We start from the raw sequence: 20,657 nt of genomic DNA on the forward strand, positions 1-20,657 counted from the left end.
GTTGGGGCTGAATTTTTTTCTAACGCTGCCCTTTAGAAGATATTAAGATTATGAGTCTTCCAATGAGAGGCACAGTTGACTTGATCGACAGGCTGGAACACTGTAGCCGTTGGCTAGGAGGCTCAAAGCCTGCCTCTTTACGTCACAATCACTCCACAGCAGCAATATAGCTTGTTGACACTTATGGTCCTGTGTTTAGCTGTGTTAAAGATATGGTGCTCAAATTGTCCGTTTTTAGTGTTTCACCTTTAGATTACTTGGTCAATCGCATTTAAATTTCGGTTTCAACAACAAGAAAGTAAGTTGCTCCAGAACGTCACTCGTATGAACCAACTGTCCGCGATCAATTGGCTGAAACTGCTGCACCCACCTCCGCTGCCCACTTTTCTAAAATTGAGGAGTGTTTTCAATAAAACCCGCACTCCATAAGATGAATCTGCTTAATAGTACACAACCATTTTCTTTAACCTAATGTGGGGAAAAGTGGGGAAAAAGTGGTGCTGCCAGTCTGCTCAATGCCCATATGTATCCCAGCAAGGCAGCTGCTTACATTTCACAATGAACGGCGTGTCTTTGGTGAAGCTTTGGCTAGTATTGCACTATCTTCTGAGCAAAATATCACAACACAATGAAAGTATTTTTATTTTTTTATGTTAGATTTTTGGACTTTTTGCGAGACAGGAAACATGGGGAGTAGAGGGTGGTGGAAGACGTGCAGGAAATGGTCACGGCCGGGAGTCGATCTGGCGACCCCTGTGACAAGGACTATAACCTCTGTATGTGGACCGCTAGGCCACCAGCGCCCCATGCATTTTATACTGGTATATTATTCACACTGGTTTATGGGATGTTTCCCTCTGTTTCAGTGAGAATAAAAAGTTTTAAAAGTGTCTTATTATTGAAAACAAATTTGACATTAAACAAGCAGACCATTTTTGTCCCCTTCTTAGGGTTAGGGTTATGATTAGGGTTAGGGTTTTGGCTAGGGTTAGGGTTAGGGTTTTGATTAGGGTTAAGGTTGGGGTTATGATTGGGGTTAGGGTTCAGCAAACAGAACCAGAACCAGAACCAAACTCAAGCAAACAGAACCAGAACCAACTCAAGCAAACAGAACCAGAACCAAACTTAAAGAAGGGGACCATTTTTGTTATTTTGACACATTCACAGCTTTCTTATTTGTGTTTATTATACCCATTTTATTTAGTAGGTATATATGCTTAATTCTTGAAGTTAGAGCTGTAGTTAAATTACAGATGTTTCTTGGAAAGCAGAATGCACCAATCACCTTGACAGCAACACAGATGGGATCAGATTTAACATATTGTAACTCTGTGGGGCGTACATGACATCACAGTTAATACATCATAGCTACGTGCAGAATGAAAAGCTTGTTTCCCTTTGTTCAGTCTTTATTCCATCAGCAGGTTTCATTATCTAGAAAGGGGAAACAATGTCCCACTGAGTTTTAGTAATGAGATTTGAATGCAGGGCAAAAGTGACCAATTGCCAACTCAACAGGCGGACGTTTTAATTTACAGTGTTCACATTCTGCTTCACACAGGTTACACCCTCTAATGGGCCCCCCATTGGTTTAACCACTCATCTCTGTCTGTGCTTAGATCGCTGAATGAACTCGCACAGCTAATAAGTACGAGCTGACTCAACCCTATTGAACCTGAGAGGGAACAATTTAATTCAGTTACTTTAAGAAAGGAACTGACTCCCAATGGGTGGTGAGCAGCAGCAGAATGAGAAACACTATAAACAACACTTAACTCTGTTGAATAAGATCCGGGACGCTGGCTGACCTTGAATCATAGACTGTATAAAATATGGACGTGGGATCCATGACGTCACTCATCTGTTTCTGAAGCGCTGTTTTGAGGCCAATCGGTGGCGGCAGCCATATTGCTGCTGTGGAGTGATTGTGACGTAAAGAGGCGGGCTTTGAGCCTCCTAGCCAACAGCTACAGTGTTCCCGCCTGTCAATCAAGTCAGCTGTGCCTCTCATTGGAAGACTCGTAATCTCAATAGCTTCGAAATTGCCCCGTTAGAAAAAAATTCACCCCCCTCACAGTGTGTGCCGATCGAGAAATGAGCTATCCAGACTACACTCGTCTTTTGTACCAGGCTGTAAACATGTTTATTTCTGCTGTAAAGATCGGCTTTTTTGAATTGGTGTGTATGTGGTTTCCGGTTCTTCCAGAGGCCTTCTTCTGCAGTTTTTAGCACTTCCACATTGGACTCATATTTTTAGACTGGAGGTTGCCGCTTGCCTTGAATGTCATATATCAGTGTGAAGAGGTTTAAAAGTAAGTGTCTGATGGAAACAGTATGATGCTCAGAATAGAGACAAAAGCATACATTTTACAAACCTGAAGAAACCAAAATAAAAGAGGGAAAGCATTTGTGATTTTTTTGGTTAGTTGCTTCATTTTATGCTTGATGCTATTTTCTTGATGGTTGGGTACAGCAGTGTTCTTCAGCACAAGTTTAGTTGGCTTATTTCATGATGGTTTACATTCACCAGTCCAGAATGAATAATCACTTTAAACATGGAGCTGTTTGTTGTTTTGTTTGATGCATTATTGTTGTGCCAAAATGTTCTAATATTGCCAATATTTCTCAAAAAAGTATGTTGAAATGTATTTGGTTATCAGGACACAAGTGTTTGCATGCACCACTCCCAAGAAATTCAACCTATAAGGGTTTTCCACTTTGAAAATGGGACCACTTTTCCCAAAGACTAGCATTCTTCTTCTTTTCTTTTATGCCACAGGTACAGTGATGACACCGAATTACGTGCGATCACTTGGTATCAGCCTGTCACCGTGGTGCGACTGCAGCAGCAGTGGGAACAGCAAACCAGACTGTGAAAGATTTGCAGAGTTTTTCACCAGCAATCGATGCCTACGTGAGTTCTCATCTCCAGCCCACATGCAAAAAAAACATTTTGACTGTAGAGGGTTAGTAGAAAAGTTTCAATACCAAAACCGGAATGAGATATGGCTTGGACACAGCCCAAAATGTAATACTAACAGTCCGCTAGCCAGTCCACTGGTTCCATAACATAACCAGTGACCCAATAAAAATGAACGGTTACCTTCCTCTCCATAACATCAACCTTAACAGTAATACTTATGGCTGCTACAAGTACTCCTTTCAGGTCAACTATCATGTGACACAAGCAAACTGCTAGTTGAAAGAATGACATGAGAAAAAGTTAAAATACCAGCAAACTGTGTTTTTGAATACTTTAAGGTGATTTTAAAGTAAGGGTCTATGAAACAAGCAGAACAACAAAAATTAAGAATGCAGAGTATAAACTGTTTTTGAGCCGATAACCGATAATTACTTACCCCTTATGGCCGATACTGAAAAGATTAGCAACATTTTTTTCTCACTTCTGTATTTCAAAAAATAGTTTGTACTGTCAAGTCAAACATTATTTATATAGCATATTTTAAAACAACTGCAGTTGACCAGAGTGCTGTACAAGCTTAAAAACACAATCAATAAAAACAAATAGGTAAAACATTTTTTTTTAAAAGAGTAGATATCAGCTGTACTGTAGATAAGCCACAATAAAGAAAAGCAAAATAAAAAGTTGGATATCTTGCTCAACAGGTATTAAAAGCCAATGCAAAAAGGTGCGTTTTCAGTAACGATTTAAAACTCTCAGTAGTCTGAGCGGTCCTGATATTAAGAGGCAGACTGTTCCACAGTGTGGCAGCAGTAATGTGTAGTTTATGCACACCTTAGGGTAAGAAAGGCTTGGATCTAGTTAGCAAAAACGGATGTAACACCAGTCAACACAACTGTTTAAAATATTGTTACAATATGTTCTTTAAATCACAAAGGCAAAGAGAGGTATTCAGTAACCCTCCATTCCCAGATTAGTTATCTTTATAGCGTTCAAGAAGGAAAAAATATCTTACATATGACCAAATGTATTGTGAAGATCTGGGAGATAATCGCCTGATTAAGAATAGCACGTCATGGTGTTTCTGAATGTTGTAATAGAAATGTCTGTGGATTTAAATTAGTTATTTTCATTGATATACTACTATAATTGGGATTTCTTAAATCAAACCAGCAGCCAACATAAAGTAGTCCAAGTGAACTGCCATCTCTTTAATTGCTGTGACAGCAATTTTGTTTAATAAATGTCTTTTTTCTCCAGATCAATACAAAAATGAGTTCCAGCCCACTTTCTATTAAGTTCATGAAAAGGTATCTTAGATTGAATGGCTTCCAAATGATATGAAAATTTAATCACATCAATTGTTTTTGAAGTTCTCTAATGCCAGACAGCTATAAAGTTCACTTTTGTACCTCACTTCGTGAATCATAGCTATTATCAGCACACACTGCTTTAAACTGCTCTTCAGAAAGGTCAAGTCATTTCTCTCCCCGGCCAATTATCTAAAGTATCAATTATAAGCTGCTTTTAGTTAGACTCAAACTAAATGTTCGGGCCATGCCTCTCGCACCTATTTCCAAGAAAGGACAGAAGACATCTGCTAGTTTGTTAAATGGGGAGCCTTCAGAGAAAAGAGGAAGAAAAAATGGACTCAAAGGGTATTCTCATGGGTAGTGCTCTTCACATGAAACTATCACATGCAGCACTTGAATACAAGTCTTGACATTGGTGCTTCTTTTATGCCTCCACACAGTGTTTCTAACTTGTGCGTCTTTATCTGTCACACTGTATACTTGACTTTCTCCTTGTATAAATACACTATGTCCTTGCAGGTAATGCCATCCAGGCATTTGGAAATGGTACTGATGTTGGAGTGTGGCAACCCCAACCCCCGATCCAGCCGACTGTACTGGAGCCGGGTATCACTCGGAGGGGGAAAGATGGGACCAGTAATGTATTGGATTCTCTGACAGACATGACCAAACTGGATCTACATGGAGAGTCGTCATACCACATCTGTGGGACCTTACAGGTGATGTTTTAAGATGTGAAGTCCTGGTTCTAACTTGAAACACTGATTTAATATTTCATAAGAAAGTGAATGCCAAAGAAAATAATAAAGTAGAGAGAGAGGTTTTGATGGAGTCCCGTTAACAGCCCGTTTGTGTGGTAGTCGCGGTAACCAGCAGCAGGATGAGGTGCTGTTTGTAGCGGGCACTGACAGCGTCTGTCTCGATCTTTCAATGGTGTTTCTGTGACGCGGCGGGGCGTGTATTTTGACATTTCACAGCCATGCTCAGTCTCTGGAAATACATGTAGTGGTGTGAGATTCAGAAACGGAGAGAATTGCAGCGACTGTAGCCATTATTTTCTTCTTTTACTATTTAAAGTAGTTAGGATTCTTCTTCTTCCGTTACTTAATGAGGTTAGCAAACAGTTTTAAGACGCTCTATAGCCACCGTCTGGCGGGAATACAGTATTACGACCAGGCACCCGTAAAAACTATGAAAAATTTTACTTTTAATAAGAGAAAATATTGGGAGTAACTTCGATTTTTACTGAGTGAACAAATATTCAAATATTTTGAAAATCATTACCTATCACTAATACATGGTATCAATAACAACACCTACTGGTGGTTGCCATATTGGAAACACTGACTCCAACTAACTTCTTGCAAATCTAGAAACTAGGTATGCACAGATCCTACTTTTTAGGTCCCGCTACCGATATCGATACCTGGGCTTTGGTATCTGCCGATACCGATACAATTCAAGGATCCGGAACAATTAAATCCATAACCTGTCTGTTTTTTCACACTTTTAATCCATTAATAGAAGGTTTCTTGCTTATTTGCAGTCGGCTACAGCTGACGAAAACTTCCTCCTTTGGGCTTCCATTATATTTTTCAGCGCGACTGCCATCCGTGGAAACATTACCGCTGCACATGTTGCAAGTTTCTGGCGGAGTTGTTAGCAAAAGAAGCGTGACATGCACCTAAACTGCAGAGCCTCTGTAGTTATCCTCCATCATGCTCCACCGGGCAAAAATGCACAGACCGGTCGGCACTGATGACGTAGGAGACGCACATGGCTGTTGTAAACACAGAAAAGCATAGAACTGAGATTAATAGATCTGCCATATGGATCGGCACTACATATCGGCCCTTTGTCACCAATATCCAATCTAGCTTTTTCAGTCCGATCTAGCCGATATCCGATACCAGGATCAGATCAGTACATCCCTCCTAGAAACCAGCAAAGAGGTGATGTTGAGGTGTAGCTAGAGCTGGGCAATATTAACATTTCCAGTGGTTTGGGGATGTACAAACGTCAGTTTAACCTCCTTTAAAATAGTCCTTTCCTTTCAGACTTTTGGATGGGTTATAAAGTCAGTCCACTTTTTCAATTTCCTTGGCAGGCAGATTGTTGAAGTCTTAAATTGTTTGTAAAGTTCTCCATATCTTGTAGTTTTTCAACTATGTCCAACCAGTCCAACCCAGTCCAACCCAGAGTGGGGGGTCCTCCTTGCACCACTTTCTTGTTATAGCTTTCTTTGATACCAGCAATAGTATTTCAACCAGGTACATGTCTTTGCTTTGTATATTTTCCTGTGTTAAATTTCCCAGATACATCACTTCACACGATATCGAGACAAATTTGATCACGATAATTATCGATATTGAATTATCGCCCAGCCCTAGGTGTAGCCCAGTGTTTTGTTTGCACTCTAGGGTTGATCTTCTGTATACACACAAAAAATATGTCCTGTTGTTTTTGAAGAAAAACAAAGACAACATAATTTCCCAGGGTAACTAATATTTAGGGGAATTTCTAGGCTTTTTGTCCAAAGTTTTACAGCCATCAGAACCACCAAAAAACTTAAGAAAGTTCAAAATGGCAAAAAAGAAAGAATGAAAATCAGGTAAAGATCTATCCCAAGCTTCTGTCTGAGTGTCAGAAGTCTGCCTCTGTCACCTTGAGGGATCAGGGATGGTTTTATGACGGCATGAGCAGAATCCCCCCTCCTGGGCAGAAAGATGAGACGTCAGTGTGGAGTCACCGTCTCCAAAGCTGTCATGTCAAAGCTAATTGGTTGCCACAGTAACATCAGAAATGGCCCACAGGGGGAGAGCGTCTGCTTGTGTGCGCGTGAGCGTGTGTGTGTGTGTGTTGGACACAGTATCTTTGCAAGGCAGCGCCACATTTTTGGTCCCCCAGATTAACTTGAATGTTAGTTTCTGCTCATGGTTAAAAAAATAAAGATGTCAGTGCTGTTTAGTAGCATTACACACACTTTATGCATTGATATAAATCCTAACTGATGGGATTTTTTTTCCAACTACTTTCCCCAGATAAAGGTTAAACTTGTTTTCTATAATCTTCAGCATTGGTACGCTACAAGTTCATAAAGTGAGGAGTTTTTAACTGGTTATAAAACAGACTGACATTTATAGTAATGCCCCCTATGTAAGCTACAAAAACAAAAAAGACCATCAGTTTAACAGGTAATAAGTTATATTGAAAACACTGCCAAGGGATAGGTGTCAAGCAAGTTGATTTAAGGCACACTGATGAAACAGCATTTTCTTTACATTTTCCACAACATTATTCACGATAAGTAATACTTTGATGGTTCCAAGAAAGCAGGATGAGTCATTTTTGTCAGAAAAGATGTTGACATCACAGCGAATACCGCTATAGCTGATACAGTCATACAGGTTGACATAAAAACATGTTGTTTTTCTATTTGGAGCATAAAATGTGAGCAGGTTTTACATAACATGCTGGTTATGCCTGACAAGCACTAAAATGTGCCTTGTTTTTTTAAAGAAATGTACATTTTTACAGCAAACTAACAGCTGTTCTGTAGTGTAGATTTAGATGTTATGCCTATTTTTTTTAATGAATTAATCTTAGTGAAATTAAACCAATCCTGCACTTTGCTTTTTTGTATTTTTCAATTTATCAAACATCCTGTCATGTAGTTGTATGATTTTCTTACAATATATACATCATGGTAGTGTTGCCTTATCATGACGCTTTCATTACTATGGGCTACGTATCATGTATTGTTTCTAGGGATGTACATTTTAAGTATTTCCCCTGTTAACGATCAATTATCGATTAATCAATAAGAAAAAACATTATTATACTTACGTCAAAAACAATGCAAAATACGTTTTTTCCCCCTAAATTATATTTTCTACAGCAACAAAATGCATATAACTGACAATATTGAATATGTGTACAAGTTTAACACTGATTATCAACAATCAAGCTCATGTAAAAATATTCTACGCGGACATACTCTTATAAAAGTAAAGGCTCATAATACTAACAGGAAAATACTTCAGACTCACAGAGTCCAGTTTTCTGTTTACTCGTTCTTATGAGAAAAATAAACATGTCATTGATCAGGTGTCAGCCGCAACAGGGTCATAATCAGTCCAGCAGCAGAAAAGCCCAGGCGGCTCTGATGTTGCTGGTCTGCAAACATAGTGTACCAGCAATTCTAACCAGTCTGGTGGCTTTGTATCTAAAGGTGGAGAAATGTCCTGTTTAAAGTTGTCAACCTTCGTGCCCGTGTCGTTGTTGGCAGCAGTTGCACATTGATCCTAAAGAGCGCGAGTGGAGACCTGACGCACAGCCGCAGCCGCCAGCTGAGCGTCTCTGCTGTGCGCAAAACCTTTAACAGCTGATTCACCTCGAAACATGCTTTAAACTTAAAACACCTCCCTGATAGATGAGTGTAATATGAGACCACATGATGTTTGTTCCACGTGACGGAAAATTGAAAACAAAAATGCGTGTTTCGAGTAATTTCTTAACAATCAATTACTCGATAATCGATTCATTGTGTACATCCCTAATTGTTTCGTAATATATCAAATATCATACCGTACCATATTGTATAGTATCCTACCCTATCATACATTACCGTATTGTATCGTACCGTATCATATCGTAACTTATACATGTACAGGATGGGACACTGGTGGCCTCGCAGTCTAAGCACCCCAAATACAGAGGCTACAGTCTTTGTCCCAGAGGTTGCCGGCTCGACTCCCAGCTGCGATCATTTGCTGTCTGTCTTCAGCTGTCCTATCAAATAAAGACAAAAAAGTAGGGGTGCACCGAAATGAAAATTATTGGCCGAAACCGCTAACCGAAAATGAGGAAACCAAGGCCGAAACCCAAAAACCGAAACACTGAAATAAATTATTATGCCAATTATTTGTTCCATTGCATTTCAGGCTATAACTAACCTCACTAAAATCAAGGCATTCGATAGCATAAATTAATATTACTGCTTCAAAGAATGAATTAATTACAAAATTGACACACACACATATATATATATATGCTTTAGAAAACCGAGTTTTAACACACTTTGAAGCAGGTAGAGCCGTGGCAACAGATGAAAATCCCTGCATCACGTGCTGCAGCTGACAAGTGGCTCTGCACTGAAGTGTCACAGAGGGTAACACAGAGAGGAGGGGGGTCCAATCTATGTTGTTGTCTGTCACATATCACTCTGCTACGCTACTATGTTTACCTGCCACTTCACTTATATCACACATACACATAGTTGGCCTATTTAGCAGTGCGTCACCACAACATTCTGTTTCGACCGTGTTGTTTCAGTGATAAAAGTGTTTCGGCCGAAAACCGAAAATGCACTTTTGGGCTATTTTTGGTGGCCGAATTTTCGGTGCATCCCTACACAAAAGCCCCCGAAAATATAAATACCCACCGGTTTGGCCCATTGTTTAGTTGCACACCCCATGTAAAGAGGCTATAGTCCTTAAGTAGGTGAACAGTGTTCAACTCCAACCTGCAGCCCTTTTCCTGCTCTCTCTTCTAATTTCCTGTGCTATCCACAGTCCCATCCTCTCCAAGTGAAGGTATAACAGAAAGAAAATATGATGTTAATAAAAATAAAATGAGTTTTTAACAACTCATATTCTTGAGTAAGAACGACCTGCAGAGAAAGGAAGATCCAAAGGTTCATTATAAAAACTACTGGTCGTCATTGACCAATGTGGTTACCTTATTATCTCCAGTGACATTTTATAAAATCTACCTTCTTTAATTCAGCTTCTGTTTAACCATGATGCACAAATCTTTAAAGTCCTCAATCGCATAAATGTCTGATATGGCTCAAAAACAGAGAAGATCATAGCAGCTGGAGATAATGACATGGAAATTGAAAGCAAGTTGTGAAATATCAAATGGATTTGTAGGAAATCATTTCAATGTGCTGATTTTGACATTTAACTAAACAAACTGCAAGTTTTTTGCTAACAGCTGCGCACAGGTGCTGCAGAACTTTTTATTTCAGACCTATATTAATTCTCCTTAGATAAATAATATAGAGCCGTACTGGTTTTTTTTAAATGAGATGATATCTCATAGTTTAGAGAGACTATCCATCATATTGGCTTTAAATAGCGATAATATAATATATCACCCACCCAGAGCAAAGACCTCCCACAGAGCAATTAATCATTCTTCTCTACAATCCTGCTTCATACACTTCTTTTTATTTCAGAACCAGTGTGTGCAGTGTTTTTATTATGTTCCCTAACCACTGTGGAGTCACTTTATCAATTTCTCTGCTCCATCTCTGTATCTATGAGATTGTGTTTGTTTATGTGTGTGTAAAATAAATGTGTGTGGTTATTTGTATGTGTGGCTGAAGAGGTTCGGAGTAGTCTGAAAAAAAGTTTTAATGTATTAAAGTGTCATAACCTTGAGCTGGCACAAACATTCCATCTTACACACACACACACACACACACTAACTTTTACACAAACACTTTAAGTGTACACATCTTGCTGGAGGAGAGTTATTATAGGAAGAGGTCCACGCAGGTCTAATCTTTGGGAATTCGAGGGCACTGGAGGGATTACCATAAATCTTATTGTATTTGTATTTGTATTGTGCTGCACTGCTCGGGCAGAAGGTGGGAGATTTGGTTTGATGCAGTAATAATGTTATTTGACCCAGTGTTTCTTAACACTATGCCCTTCCTTTAGCCACAATATTACTTCAAGGGAAAGTCAATTTCTTTATTACACAAAATCAACAAGGGCCAAATAGACATTAAAGTGAAAGCATTTTCACATCAGCATCACACAGTATGTGATCATGACTGAAAGGCAAATAAGTTAATGTGCTTCAACTATTTGTTTTCTTTATTCCAGGCTCAAAAACTGGTGTCAAATGTAACCGTGGATACGTCTCTATGCGTGGTAAGAACTGTCAATTTTGTCTTTACAATACAACATTCAGTATCCTAAATCAAAGCAACACTCATGCATTTTTACACAAGTCAAGTTTCTGTCCAAGTGATGAGTTCATTTGCAAAAACAGATAACTCCGTTTTAACACATTTTCGAAAAACATGTTTTTTTTTATATAGATTCCTATGAAAAAGTTACATTTTCAAGATATCTCTGATCATTTTGAGCCAGCCACCCAACCTCAGTTGACTGATCATACCAAAAGATAGGGTTAAAAAAATGTTTTTTGAAAAAAAATTAAATTTTTCAAAAGTGAGTTAACTGTTTTTGCAAATGAACTCTTCAAGTGTTTTTCACATTTGACTGAGAAAAAGAAAAGTCAAAATTAAATGTTAATCAAAGGGCTTTTTCATCCACTCCAACACATTTACAGCTAGTTCTCAGTGCCACAAGTTGTGAATGCTCCTAGATCAAACAGCAAAAATAAATGTGCTGTATAACTGTCGACACAAAGTGGTTAATTTAAGAAAAAAAAGTAATACAAAGTCAAATTGGCTTACTGACTGTGGCTAAAGTTATCAGAGCTAGCACTGCCAGTCAAGTGGTTTTGTGCCAGTTTAACTACACACAACTGACATACAACTGGATCTCCATTTTTCCGGATCAAAACAATCCCAAACCGCACCGCACCGCATTACGAGAGGCCATCTGACACCTGTACTTGTTTACATCTGGGTGATACAGCATTATAGCTAGGGTTGCAAAGGGGTGGAACATTTACAGTAAATTTTCGAAAATTTTCCAGTAAATTTCCATGGCAAGTTAAGCTGGGGAATTTTGGAAATATTCCAAATTGGAAATTTTCCATGGGAATGTATGGGAATTAACTGGGAATTGAGGGTAATTTAATGAAAAGGTATCATATCCAAGCATAAATATTTGTTTTATTATAAGCAGACATCCATCTAAAATAGAAATCATCTGTGCATGTGATGGAGGAATGCACAGTGCATGTAGGGGGCGTGGTCTCAATAGCCCTGCAGTAAGCAGTGTGCTATGTGCATGTGATTGAGGAATGGAATAGATATTCAACTGTACTTGCAGGAAATCTGGTTGTTTAGTCAGGATTATGTTAAAATATATTTTCCCCAACTATATTTAAGTTCCCTATTAAGAGCCAACCTTCAATTCAGTAAAGTTCTGGTTTATAACTGTTTATTCCCATAAATTCACATGGAAAGTTTCCAACTTTGAAAATTCCCAGAATTTTGCAACCCTTATTATAGCACAATGGCAGTAGACATTAACCAGAGCAACAGCCTCAGAGTGGCAGGTGGCTGCCCTACAGCCTAGACATAATTGGTGCCAAATCGCTGGCTGATGTTTAAGTGTCTGAACATGCAAATGTATAGATTATATGATATGAGACTAGCGTAACTTAAGTACACTCCATAACTTTAAAGAAGCATTACCTTCATTACACATTACTTGTGACATCAACTGTTACTGCTAATTTCACAAATAGCCTGTTTAAAGGTATGTCACACATTGGTCTCCAAAGAGGCATTGTGAAACCAAACGGTGGCGATCGCCATGTTGGAAGCACTGACTCCAACTAACTTTCAACTTATCAAGGAACCAGCAAAGAGATGGAGTTTAGGTGAGCCTTAAGCTTCCTTGCAAACAGCCACTATGTGCCCACCTGTCAGTTAAATCAGACATAACTCTAATTGTGTAATTACGCATAATTCCTGGCCTAATTGACCCCTTTTAAAGTCTATTTTAGGTAATATATGCCTTCCAAACCAGCTAAATGCAGCATAAACATCTGGGCAGCATGTGACAGAAGAGGTGTCATGTTAATTTATCAACATCACTTAATAAAAAATCAAAATGTAAAATATTATAAACAGAAATCCATGTCATGTAAAACTATTGTATTTGTATTTAGGGCTTTCCAATGTCCTCATTGAACCATGATCTGTGAGGATTAAAAAACACCAATGGACCAAATCTTGATTTAAATGGTTAGTAATGGAGTTAAAAATTAGATTTAAAAAAAATGTTTATTGGGATTTTTTGGGGTTCTGACACTTTTGGATAATTGAATATGCCCCGGGTCAAATTGACCCATGAACATTATTGCTGTTCCAGAGAAACAAACATAACAGGAGGAGTTAATAGGGTCTCATTGGCTTCAGAAGCCAGTCTCAAGTGGACACTCAAGGAACTTTTCTGTTTTATTTTTCCAACACTGGAGGTTACCATTGGGACTGTACCCTAGTTTTGCCGACCAAACTCCTGTGATGTCTGACCTTGCCAACTAACCTCCTGTTTACGAAATTTTATTTGTTAAATATTTAGCCTTTTAGGTTTTAAACAAAATGTATCATTTATCAGATGCAGTAGCAAAGTGAATACAGAACATATCTCTGTTTCCTCATAGTTACACATTTGTAACCCTTACAATTTCAGAGTCACATTTAAACCCGCGAAGACGAGGTATCCATCTTAAGATGTTTTTCATGTTTTTTTCCCACTCTTGGAACACTAACCCTTTGATATTTTTCCTCAGAACCATCAACTGGACGAGTCCATGGACTCAAATGCCATCGCTCGAAGCTCTGCACTCAAACTCACCTGCCTTCCACCCTCAAGTATCTTGGCACTGGCCTTTGCTTTAACACCAATGGTATCTAGTCTTGAAGGTTTCCAGCTTTTGTAGGATCTGAGGAGTACGGATCAACACTCTAATCTCCAGAAGTGAATCAACTTTTTTTTAATTTCCACTTTTTGCCAAAGTGTGACATTCTTCTTGAAATGGAAATGAGCAAACAGAGGGCACTGAGGGCACGGTAATCAAAGACAACTTGGCTTTAATCTGAGGAGTACGTGTTGACTGACAACAGACCTGCTAAAGCTGTTTCTGAGATATCGGCTCATTTGTCTTGTGGGGGCAATTTGGTGACTTCAAGAACCAGATTCACACTTGGGAACAGACTTGGAGTTAAACCCTGTGATCTGATAATCATTTGCATAAATTCACCTCTTTGGAACGAGTGTGATCAGAGCACATCTCAATGAATGGACTGCCAATGTGCCGAACAGGGTCTGGAGGATGAAGCGGACTATCATCTGCGTAGTTATGCTGCCAACGAACTCAAAAAAAAAAAGAAAATATATGTTGATCTAAAAGTGTTGCTCTATAAATATGCTACAATTTTCAAAGAATAAGGAATAACATTCATAATGCATCATTTAAAAGCCCATAACATTTTGTCAGAGTATCCTCAAAGGAAAAATACACATCAGCTACAACAAAGTAACAATAAAATAACACGTTTGATGCTAGCTGTAGATCAGTTTTGTAGATATGTTTGTTATGGTGGTTTGTGGTTTTATCACATCGCCTCCAAGATAACATTTTGTACATATGATTCATAAAGTGAAGTGAAACTCTATGATGTAAAGCTGCCGCTAGCTTGTAACATATTGTCTAATGTTTTTGAGAGTCTATGTTAGTATTTGATGACTGAATCTTGCCAGTCTTACCTGCCAGTCATAGCTATGATAGTAACATGTGACTGGGTATGGTTCTTTACTCCTGTGGTGAGTCAAAAATGACTTTATTGTGTGATTCATTTTCGATAGCTTAGTGGATAATGCTATCTTAAAGCAGTATTTTCGTCAGGAATATTGAACTATTTGTGCAGCAACAACATAAAGACTTAACAGAAGTGTCTTTCATGGTAAAAAAAAGTAGCTATTCTAAAAGTATTCCTTTGTCCTACAGAAAGTTGTATTTTGAAGGCTTGATAAAGATTTCACAGACCGCCCCTAATTGATTTTATTTTGTCACTTTAATTGGTCTTGGTAGGGAGCAAAGGGACGGGGGGTTTATAAAAGAATGTGTACATACCCACAAGTGGAGAAAATGCCAAGAGACAAAAGGCAGTAGACGTTAATGGTTAGTAATTACTGCTGATGTAAATGGAGGAGTGAAGACAAAAACACTTATTATACAGTTAAAAACGCCATAATTATCAAAGACATTAAAGGAATGTAAAACACAATGACAATGGACACTGAAGTCTTGTTTTGAAAAATCAATGCCAATTTTTTGAAGTGTCTGTTGAAACCACCCCCATGTATTTAAACTCTAGACATCTGAGCTGAAGTTATTACAATGCACTTCCTCATACATTGTGTATCAGATTTGCTATGGTTGTTATGAAAAGGTCAAAAGGGGTTTCAATGGGAAAGTACTACTTCACTGTTTATCTAGATAAAGACTGGCATAAACTTGGAGACATCTTACATAGTAGACAACTAGGGATGCACCTATCCTACTTTTGAGGTCCCGATACCGATATCAATACCTGGGCTTTGGTATCTGCCGATACCGATACTAGCCGATCCAATCCCAGTATTGCTTTAACAATCTCTAATCCTTAATGTGAGGATATAATCATGTTTTGGCAACTTCAGGCTTTTCTGACTTTGTAAACCAAAATAAAGTAAACATTTTTAAACTGACAGTATCATTATTCAAGAGATTATAAATGTGTACCAGCAGTCTGGTGAGTTAATCTTCATAACCAATAGATATTGTAAACACAGAAAAAGCATAGAACTGAGATGAATAGATCTGCCAAATGGATCGGCACTATATCTCTGCCCCATGTTACCTATATCCGATCTAGCTTTTTCAGTCTGATCTGGCCGATATCCGATACCAGGATCGGATCGGTGCATCCCTAAAGACAACCTTTCTGTGCAAGTGGACATAAAAGAACACTTTAAATTTGGTCATCTGTTCAGTGTTTGCCAAACTTTTGAAATAAAAATGATGGACGGTGACTTGTGCTGTTTTTTACAAATCGAACAACAATCAATGCATTCTACTTTTGGAGCTGTATTATTTCTTACCCCATTGCTTCATCATCTGTTGTTTCAGCAAATATCAGGGATTAGAAAATAGCACATGGCAGACACTGGCTGCATTGTCAGTCAGATCACATCAGTCCCGGTGCGAGTGACACAGGAGGACAAGGACGCAGCCTATAAAAGGACAGACTGCTCAGTGGACAGGAGAAGGGGGGGACACACGTCTCGCACAAGAATACGGCCCACCTGTTTTGGCACAGTGATGGAGTGCTTGACCTAGCGGGAGAGTCGGAGATTTATTAGACGTGTCAGAAAATGGAAAGAGCCAAAATATCCTCCTCGTGTTATGCATGAGATGGAAATGACGAGTGTCTGTTTGAACCGATACAGAAGGAAGGTGTAGTGATTGGAGGGATTCCAACGTATGCTACCTCTGAAGTGTGATACTTTGGGACTAGATAAAACATGTTTCTCAGAAAATAAGAACTTTAAAAACAACATTGAACATTTCGCGAAATGTCCTGTTTGCTTTCTTGTTGGGATGATTGTCAAAAGATGGACCGATACTGAATCCTTGACACTGATACTGAAGCTGATTGACAGGTCAATGTTTGCCATGATCGCTGGCCATCCAGAGATTCCATTCCATCCCGATTGGAATCTGATTGATCACCACAGGTGCCACTCCAAAATTCTTTGCTGTGATTGGCTATTTGCCATGTCAGAATCTGGACTTGTGTCAAAATCAACTATTCAGGCTGTGATAGGCTGCTCATAGCTTTCTAGTAGTTCTTCTTTTGAGTCTTTAGGGATTAAGCTTATATAGTAATGGTTGGGAATGCTGTAAAACTATGAAGCCAAGTGTACTTGCTGGGCCAATAACATAGACAACTGTTGGCCAATCAATGGAAGTGTTGTTTTCTGCATGTGACCCGGTACCAGTGCAGATCCTAATACAAGCCGATATCAATATATCTGTTATAGGATGATAATTCTGACAGAGCGGTATATCTGTCGGGCTTTGTTAGGTATACTTGAAGCTGGCTAGCTAGATTTAGCACAAATCAAGCGGTAACGTCCGACCGTGAGAATTGAAGCAAATACGGAAGTTTTAGAACTGCAGTTTCTCAATATTCCCTTGAGGCTGGCTACAGAAGTACCGGAAACCACATACACATCTATTCAAAAAAGCCGAACTTTACAGCAGAAATAAACATGATTACAGGCTGGTACAAAAAACAAGTACAAGTAGTACAAGTAGTCTGAATAGCCCATTTCTCGATCAGCACACATAAATTCACTTCACAAGATATTGAAGAAGATTGCGAGTTTTCCATTATGAGAGGCATATTCGACTTGATACACAGGCGAGCACACTGTAGCTGTTGGCTCGGAGGCTCAAAGCCCGCCTCTTTACCTCACATTAGCTCGACAGCAGCTAGGTTGAGTTCAACATTTCCAATATGGCTGCTGCTGACGATCGGCTTCAAAACAGCGCTTCAGAAACAGATGGGTGACCTTGCTGATAATACGTCTAATATTTATACAGTCTATACAGAAAACCCATAAACAGGGTATTGTAACACGTTTAGGTGTGTGTGTTTGTGTGTGCGTGTGTAGCTGGCTTGGACCACTTGTCACGTTACAAGCCAAGACGTTTATCAGTAAACCGATTTTGTCACCTCCCATCACAACAAAGACAAGTAATTCCCTTTTTTTCAAAGTCTTTGTGCTAAGCTAAGCTAACTGACTGTGGGTTGTACGTTTTTATCAGCAGACTGATATGAGTGTGGTATTTAATCTTCTTATCAACCTCCTTGCCAGAAAGCTAGTGTCCTTGTCAGTGTCCTTGCACTTCCTGATGTAAGTCAATGTTTATCTGGTTTGATTTTATAAAAAAAAATTGAATCTAAACATTTGTTTACAAAAGGACAGAAAATCATCCACAGCACTGTTTACTCGATATATCCAATCTCCAAACTGTTCCCCTTCCGTTTTTAGCACTGCAACATTTAGAGACGTGAGTGACATAACAGTTGGACTGTTTAGGTTTTTAAGAATGCAGTGCACATAATAGTCGGCTGAAGCCTGGAGACTGAATGGTTGTCATTAAACCTATGATAAATACTATTACTCGCCAGGTTTACTGTTGCCTTGCCATAAAGCCCAGAGGACAAGGAGATAATGTGTTGAGTCTCCCCCTCCCATGTCTGTAAAACCACTGCAGGTCTACTCAATCCAAATGTTCACCCGTGGCATAGATTAAAGTGCAAACTGATAAAAGAGTTCAATCATGGCTGAACTCCCTGGTAGGAATCACATCTAATTACATCAGCAAATCTGACCTCTCCAGCAACATTGTTTCAGCACCCCCAAACTACTCTCTGGATTTCACCTTTTCCATTAACCAGGATAGTGGCTGCAATTTCGCTTTATTACTTCTTTTTTTTTTTTCTTTGTGCCCAGATGTCAGGGTGTGCCTGACTTTTCACAGTAAACTTTCAATGCCATCTGTTTTCTTTGAGATCCCTCCCCTCACATCTTTTCCAGGGCTGTGAGAGGGCAAAGATAAGAGATGATAAGGCTATTTGTTGATTGCTATAAGCTCTACTTGACTGAAGAGATGGAAGCTGCTGAAAAACATTTGAAAATCTTGGATGGATGGAAAAGTGGAGTTGGGTAAATAAGCTGGAGAAGATGACCTTTTAATGTACTGGCTGTAGAGAGGAACATTAACCTGTGTTGCTCCTGGTTTGATCGCTTAAGTCTCTGTCTATAAAAATATTACTAGCTTCCATTTCATATGGCCAGTAAACTGTAGAGTATATGGCCGAGCTTCATCCAACATAATAATACTTATATGATTCTCAGGCACTTACAGTAAGTGTTTGGTCTATGTTTTAGTTGATGATTGGTTTTCCTGCTCGGCAATTGACCAAAACAAAACAAAACTAAATGTTAAATTGCTGACATCTTTGTTTTAAAAAATGTGTTAAGTAATGTTACATTTTGAAACAATCTGACTGTATTCTAACTGGGGCTGACAAATGACTACTTTTTATTTATTTATTTATTTATCACAATTAATCACTAAATTTCACATTTTAATCCTTTTAAAATTAAATTATTTCACATTTAAAATCTTGTCATGCAAGTACAGTTGAATTATTCCTCAATCACATGCACATAGCACACTGCTTACTGCAGGGCTATTGAGACCACGCCCCCTACATGCACTGTGCATTCCTCCATCACATGCACAGATGACTTTCATTTTGGATGGATGTCCGCTTATAGCAAAACAAATATTTATGCTTGGATATGATACCTTACCATTAAATTACCCTCAATTCCCAGTTAATTCCCACAAATTCCCATGGAAAGTTTCCAGGTTGGAATATTTCCAAAATTCCCTAGCCTAACTTCCCTTGGAAATTTACTGGAAACTTTCAGTACATTTTCCACCCCTTTGCAGCCCTATTCAATTCTCTGTCAAATAATAAATAAGCATAATTCCTAATATTTCAAACTCCTCCATTAATGTTTCACATTCAATGTGAATTTGTGTGATGTTAAAAAAAAGATTTGTCACTAATTGCATATTTACTGGCAAGGCAGCTTGGTTAAAGATGCTTATGAATATCAATTATTCCCTCTTATACTCAAGTTACCTCTTGTTAAATGTCCATATTCATTTACTAAAGACTTTAAAAAATACACTAAAAAATAAGGCCCTTATTTGAGAAACTGCTTCATTCTCATGAGTAATACTGAGCACATTACAGTGGACTATCATGCCACTTAGCCAGCAGTTCAGCACCATGGAGAGCTCCATTTCCACAAAGGGCAAACAGGAGAATATGACACCAGCTGTTCTCAATCAAAGTAATTACTGGAGCACGTGAGACTCTGCGGCAGCTTCTCTTTTAAAACTGCTGAGAGCCATTTGTTTTCTACCCATGTGTATAATAAGTCATTGTTATTCTTTGAACATTTCAAAATGACTTTTTCAGCTTACAACCACTCAGTAGAGAACGCACTAATAAGCTGTCACACTGCATAATGTCATATTTGTCACATGTGCTCTGTCAAGCACTGCTACACAAACACAGGTTGTATTTTGGAGGGGAGCACCGCTTATAGCAGCTCAACCTGAGACCTTGACACAGTGGCTTTGTCCTTCATGGAGAGGTGTTCACCCAGCTGGTGGCTAATCGTTACACACGATACCTTAGGTGACTCTAGCTGAGTAAACATTCGGTTTGCAGGCTATTTGATATCAGCAAGCAGACAACTCCAATTAAAAAGATTTACTGTGTCAAAATGAAGAAGGTTTAGAGTTGATGTTTGGGAAATAGGCTCCAAGCTTGTGGGTTTCAACAAGAATACACCAAACTGAGGGGGAAATGACTGGGTAGTGGTGATAGTAAGAGTGGAAAATAGAGGTAGACAGCAGCCATTTGGTTATTCCTCTGGCTCCATACATCAGGCAAGAAGCAGAAAATAGACTGCTGTTTAGTAGAGGTGGGACAAAATATTGATGTATTGAATAATGGTGTATTGGAATTGGAGTGTAATGTAACAATATGAGCTTGCTAT

At 38.8% G+C, this 20,657-nt stretch overlaps 2 protein-coding genes across 4 annotated transcripts in view; one reads left to right on the top strand and one right to left on the bottom strand.

The window, feature by feature from the left end:
* gfra1b (gdnf family receptor alpha 1b) overlaps positions 1 to 16,031 on the top strand; it is a 48,079-nt gene extending 32,048 nt beyond the window's left edge. The window contains exons 7-10 of one of the 2 annotated variants that reach the window (XM_034708527.1): positions 2,780 to 2,914; positions 4,756 to 4,955; positions 11,133 to 11,180; positions 13,747 to 16,031. In XM_034708527.1, the coding sequence (XP_034564418.1) occupies positions 2,780 to 2,914; positions 4,756 to 4,955; positions 11,133 to 11,180; positions 13,747 to 13,896 (533 nt within the window). In that variant the 3' untranslated portion in view covers positions 13,897 to 16,031. The remainder of the gene's footprint in view (positions 1 to 2,779; positions 2,915 to 4,755; positions 4,956 to 11,132; positions 11,181 to 13,746) is intronic. The other variant, XM_034708526.1, reaches the window with a different exon arrangement.
* nrg3b (neuregulin 3b) overlaps positions 1 to 20,657 on the bottom strand; it is a 554,663-nt gene that overhangs the window by 532,151 nt on the left and 1,855 nt on the right. The gene's annotated exons all lie outside the window — the stretch shown is intronic.

Source organism: Notolabrus celidotus, chromosome 18, assembly GCF_009762535.1.
Source record: "Notolabrus celidotus isolate fNotCel1 chromosome 18, fNotCel1.pri, whole genome shotgun sequence".
Lineage (NCBI taxonomy): Eukaryota > Metazoa > Chordata > Actinopteri > Labriformes > Labridae > Notolabrus > Notolabrus celidotus.